Consider the following 6,361-nt stretch of genomic DNA (forward strand, 5'->3'; position numbering starts at 1 on the left):
ATGATTAAAATATTCATAGTATTTCGAAATAAAGCCAAAATAAAAAAATACAGAACATATGTAAAAAAATGTAAGAAAAATAAGTGCTAAAGGCCGCTCTGGGTCGGCCCAATCGGGCATCTGTCTAGAGAAAAGGGGGAGCAAAAAGGGAGTAATAGAGAAAAGGGGGAGATGGGGGATCAAACCTGGGTCTTCTAGGTGGAAGAGAGAGAGTCCAGCCAGTAGGGCGGCCAAGCCCCTGGCATTTGGTGGGGGATCAGACACTATTGAACCAAAATCAATGACCGACTAAAAAAATAATCGTTTTTTCCTGTTACCAGGGGCATAGGCGGGTAATTATGTGAACTCTAGGGGCAAATTCCGTGACGTACGACCAGAAACCCACTTTTCTTTATTATTAGGTGAAGATTAATATATATACCGCAGAACGATTGTTCTACGGGTTTCGGTTATTTTTTTTGGCAGAATGGCTGTTGTTAATATGTTTCTTAAAAAAACGAGATGTAGACATGATAATTTCGAATTATATAAATGCAGTACTATCTTGAACTACTGGTGCCTGGCACGTGCATATTTTGTCCATTTCTCAGTACTCATGACTAGTGCATTATTTTCAAACGAGATACACTAGCGATTTGTCCAAAAATTTAAATCAGTGCTGCTAGCAGCTGCTACTTTTTTTTAGATAACTTTTTTTAGGGGTTATTTAGCAGCTGCTACTGTAGCGTGTACTCCTCTACTAGGACTGGAGGGCCGCACATGGGTTAAGAGGCCGCCCGTGGGTTACCCACCCTGACGTCGGCGAGCAGGTAAAAACCCAAACGGGCACCAACACCAAGCCTGTCGCTGCCGCACGCGCAGGCGCAGCGGATAGCGATCCGCGCACGGTCCTGCCCCTGCGCCCTCGTCCGCTCCGCTATATATGGGGCCCTGCCATGCCATCCCGGCACCGGCCACTCAAAATCCCCAGACTTTCCAAAGCCAAAATCCCAACCTCCGTCCTCCGATCCCCCTCTTCTTCCTCCTTCTCGCGGCCGAGGGGGTCGTCCATCGATGGCGACAATGGGGGCGGGCGAAGCAGTGAAGATGATCTGCGGGACGAAGGTGGAGCGGGTGGTGGGCACGGGCAAGGCGCCCGGTGCTTGCCCGTCCTGCGGCGGCCCCGTGGTGGCCACCGACGTGGAGAGCGAGCGGCGCATCCTCTGCCTCCCGCTGTGCCTCAAGAACAAGCGCAAGTACTCCTGCACCAGGTGCTTCCGCCGCCTCGTCACCGTCTACAGCTAGCCGGCCCCAAGCCGCTGGTGGTGGTGCCACCGATCCATCCATCCTTCCATCAACTAGCGATGTACTACCAAGCAAATCCATTAATCCGCTCGACTTCTTTGATTCTTGTTGGCCGTGCTTACGGCTCTAGAGTAGCTTGCTAGCCTGGATAATGTAATGTCATGTTGATCCTGTCTTAGTTCTTCTACAGTGTTTCTAGGGAGTACTCCTAGTAGCTAAATCTAGCTAATTTGGTGGCCGCGCATCACGTGAAGCGCTGCAAAACTGGCACTCTGATGTACCAGTATCTTGCAGTAAGCTCTCTGTCAATGGTGGCGGGGCACCTCCGCTTTAATGCACCGGCCTGGCCAGTATTGGAAATTCGTAATGCGCTTCCTTCATTAAGATGGCAATTAACGTACTGGTGGGACCATCATGGACACCCAGATACGCAAAAGTACATTGGCCCGTCTCCATCGATCGATCCCCTAAGCCTCGATCGCTATAGTGATGCACAGTAGCAGCCACGCAATCTCTGTCACCGCATGTATTGTGCCGATCACTACAGTAGTAGCAGCCACAAATCGACGGTGACGCCAGGCTTTGGCCGGTGTGCATGCACCGGCCACAAGCCACAGCAGCCGGCCGGCCGTCCGTCCGTTGGTTACCTGTTCCTTTCGCGGGCATATCACGTACGACGTACGAGGAAAATCCCCACGATTCGACGGCCGGACGGGCGCGCCGATCTGCACGGCTGCACCTTAGCCACCCGGCCAAACTGAACCCGCAAACGAGCGGTCTGCGCACTAGGGCATTGGGTCCGATATTAGTTGCCGAAAATGAAAATCGGTAGAGTGTCGTCTGCCGTGATCTGATCTCTGGATTGCTTGAGTCCCGGGCCGGCACCAAGATGCGTTCGGCGATTAACTACGATTATCCTCCAAAGGGGGGAGGATTGTGCGTGCAAGCCATGCGATGCGCCGCATTTAGTTTGTGTCCAATCTGTGATCGCCAGTTCGCCACACATGCAAACCGAGATGATTCAAGCGAGACTCGGCGGCGAGCTACTTGTCCACACACCAGCTGGAGACGAGAAGGGTAGGTAGAGATAAAGGAGCTACATGGCCATGTCTACTCCCTCCGTATCGAAATACTTATAGTTGTGGGAATTTGTACTAGCTTCCCAGCTACAAGTATTTTGGTACACGGGTAGTATAAACGTGTGGATAGATATGCAGATTCATGCATCGCATGGTGGGGGTATATTATGGCTGCTAATTGCGCCGCAGGAGTAATAAACAACCGAGCTGCTACGTTGCGCAGAGAGCTCCCTTTCTATACACAAATCGATCCCTGTCGATGTTACTTGCTGATGCACACGAGATATAACTGGTGACGGTATATCGGTCTTAGCTACGATCCTGACATGCAAGAAGCTTCTACGCACGTTGCGGGACAGAAAAAAGAACACGAGGGATGCGTACCCACCATTACTGGGATCAGATCAGGAAGCTGCTGATGCCTGACTGGCTGACCTTGACCGGCTGAGACGAACTCATCCGAAAAACTGAAAGCGACGACGGAGGGCGACTGTCCGAAAACGGAAGGGCAAAGACCAGAGGTTGGGGTCACCGCCATGCGTCGTTGAGTGGGTCTATTTCTGTGTTTCCGGCCATGTCTTGGACCTGCCCACCACTGGAAGCGCGGGTTGATCAGAGCGTGGGCAGCCTTTTGGTTGCGCACCAATGTTTTTGTCGACGTCTAGGAACCAGACATGGGATGTGTGCGAACAACCTTTTCGTGAATTTGGTCGGGGACAAAGCACGCCGGAGTTATCAAAGTTCGGGCCGCAATCGAGGTGTAATACCCTACTCCTGTTATGGATGATATTGCTATGTTCTAGGTGAACTGGTAACAATGTATGTCGTATGTTGCGAATGAGTCGAGCTCTTTGCTAGGCTGTAGTCCTCTATTTATATTGTCTCCGGTCCTCTCCTTTTCATGGCGGGGGTTGCCGCATAGCCAGCACAAAACAGAGGAGGGCTGTCCATACCGGCCCGGCGCAATGGGGCATGGCTTCCATGCCCCATGCCGAGTAGGTTGCTATAGGACGCCCTTGTAGCCATGCACTAGGTTGGTGCTGCCTCCCCGGGGCCGAATTTCGTGTTTTGACCCTTTTTGAAAAGAATTTCAGGATCTGATCCCTGTTTGAATTTTTTTTCGAGATTTGACCTTTTTTCCTACCGCCAGGGCCTCTGGCGGTAGGGTTAGATAGCCTACCGCCACGGCCCATGGCGGTAGGAAACTTATCCACGTCAGCGCGCGGAGACGGCGCCGTCCCCCTCCGTCGCACCCTACCGCTAGGGGCCCTGGCGGTAGGCTGTCTAACCATACCGCCAGGGGCCCTGGCGGTAGGGTCCGGGCATTATTTGCCCCGAAACCCCCGCGCTCCTGCCCATCTCCCCACCCCTCCCCTCCCCCCGTCGGCAGTTCATCCTTTTCTCCCCCAAGTCGCCCCTCTCTCCCTCTCTCATCTCCTCCACTCCCCCCCTTGGATCTTCACCGATTCTTCACCGTTTTGGCGGATCGAGATGGCCCCGAGGAGAGAACCTTAAGCTCCTCCGATCCCTCCAATTAGTTTTTGCAAACTTGCTACCGATTCGACGCATTATTTGCTTGAAATCCCTCATGTTTTTGAACTTAGATTGATTTTTTTTCACCTAAGATTGATTGTAGTTGTAGTTCTTAGTTCTTTAGTAAGTAGTGGTATTGGATATGTACTCTAATCAATAGTTCATATGTTAGTGTGAAGATGAACCCTAGTTCATAATTTCTTTTGTTAAAAAAATTATGATGTAATGTTGATAAAGGGATGAACCCTAGTTTGATGATGCATGTGATATGATGATATGATCTAGTGTGAAGATGAACCCTAGTTTGATGATGCATGTTGATATGATGATATGAAGATGTTGTTTGGAAAATTTTGTTTAAAAATATGAAGCTATGATGTATGTTGGAGGTTTTTTTTGATATGATGCATGTTGATATGATTTGATCCATCATGTGTAGTAGATGTTGTTGGAGGAATATGCTTAAAATTTTATTTTGATATGATTTGAGTTCATTGTTTGTTTATGTATGCTTATGCTTATGGTGCTTTTGTTTATGAAACTCTATTAAGGCGGCCACCTCTTGCGGACAACATCGGCCAACGGTACTCCATGCTGGACTGGGCATTCGACAAGGGTCATCGTGCCCGTTTCATAGAGAACGGAGAGGTAAGTGATATGAAAGAAATTTTGATCAAAGTTCTCGGATTGATGAAAATGATTTCCTAACCTTTTGGCGTTCACTTTTTGACAGACGCTCCAGCCACTGCGCATGAGGGGTCACGGGGTTCATGGGCATATGGACTACGCGCCGTTCTTCAAGAAAGCCCGTCTGTTGGGTTTCGTACGTGCTGCAGTTCAAGCGTCAGCCGCCGACGCTTGTCCACGCGGCTCTCACAGCTCTGATTGACCGTTGGAGACCGGAGACCCATTCTTTCCATCTGCCATGCGGGGAGATGACGGTGACCCTAGAGGACTGGGGGATGATTACTGCAATGCCGATCGAGGGTCATGCACTCACCGGTCGAGTGGAGAGGGCCAACTGGCAGGAGAGGGTCACAACCCTCATCGGCGACTGCCCCGGTGGCAAGAGTAACCGTACATCCGGTGTGCCGTTGATCTGGCTCTTGGAGCACCGGAAGACATGCCCCCAAGGCGCAGATGAGGCGACTGTGGAGTTGTACGCGAGGGCCTATCTGTGGTATATTCTCTCGGAGGTCGTGTTTCCAGACAGCTCCGGGAACTCTGCCAACTGGGCGTATCTGTTCTTCCTAGCGGACTGGGATGCAGGGTACAGTTGGGGGACGGCATCTCTCGCCTACCTATACCGTTCGGTAAGAGAGTGTCTAATTGCGTACCTACCTACGAAAGTGTGTCCATGACATTTTCTTATAGCTGATCCTCATTTGATGTTTTGCAGCTTGACGACACAACGCAGAAGACGGGAGACAAGTCCAATATGGGTGGCTTTGTCTGGGCCTTCTCCATTTGGATGTGGGAGCGGCTGCCGGTGGGGCGTCCGGAGAAGTTGCGAAGACGCCCATGAGAAGACTATGGCGAAGAAGGCGACGAGACTCGAAACCCTACCGTAGCTTACGAGTGGGACGTTGTCAAACTCTACACGGGCCTAAACAAGACTTCGTACAAGACCTACACCAACGAGTTGGACGCTTTGACGCATACACAGGTATATGAACTCGCCCAACACCTTTCTCTTTGATTCCACTATTGACCGAGAGTGCGAACTTACCAAGGTATATGTAATAGGTAATCTGGTGCCCGTATCGACAAGAACGAGAGTGGACTTTGATCTGAACGTGATGTGCGATGCGGACCGTGGTCTCTGGCGGTGCATCGTGACCATGATCTGTGTGTACGCCGTCGAGTGGCATTTGCCACAATGCGTGGCCACGCAGTTTGGGATTTATTAGCATACCCCACCGGGCCAGCCCACCGATACCGGCGGCCACGCGCTCCACCTGTGAGCTCTTTGTTCTCGGTGAGATTATCATGTTTCTTGTTGCTTATGATGATCTCATTGCGCTTATGATGATTCTTGTTGCTTATGCCTTGCAGGATGAGCCGGCAGAAGAATCAGTCGACCACAGACTAGGGAGAGGAGCATAAGACTCATGTGACGGAGTGGAACCGATGGAGGTACCGTAAAGACGTGGAGAGGAGAGTGACTAACTGGGATGATTACCTGGGCCGACACATGAGGTGGTACGATGATGGCCAGAAGCACCGTCTTCGTCTCAGGCCTCGATGGACGGCGGAAGACATCGCGGAGCTGGAGTGGGCTGACCCCGATGAACAGGCATACTAGACCGGCATCAGAGACATGCACAGTGGATTTAGGGAGTTTGCACCCCTCATCAACAGAGTGGTAAGTTTGAACCGACGGTTGATTTTAAAATATTTTATTCATCATCGTGACTGACTTATGCCGTTGCAGTCCGGTGAGCTGAACAGATGCATCTTCGATG

At 51.0% G+C, this 6,361-nt stretch overlaps 1 protein-coding gene across 1 annotated transcript; it reads left to right on the forward strand.

Moving 5' to 3' along the window:
* Positions 1 to 926: 926 nt before the first annotated feature.
* On the forward strand, positions 927 to 1,664 carry LOC119368240. The gene has a single exon (XM_037633552.1). The coding sequence runs from the start codon at positions 1,054 to 1,056 to the stop codon at positions 1,282 to 1,284; it is 231 nt and encodes a 76-aa protein (XP_037489449.1). The 5' UTR covers positions 927 to 1,053; the 3' UTR covers positions 1,285 to 1,664.
* The last annotated feature ends 4,697 nt before the right edge of the window (positions 1,665 to 6,361 follow it).

The sequence above is a fragment of the Triticum dicoccoides genome, chromosome 2B, assembly GCF_002162155.2.
Source record: "Triticum dicoccoides isolate Atlit2015 ecotype Zavitan chromosome 2B, WEW_v2.0, whole genome shotgun sequence".
NCBI lineage: Eukaryota > Viridiplantae > Streptophyta > Magnoliopsida > Poales > Poaceae > Triticum > Triticum dicoccoides.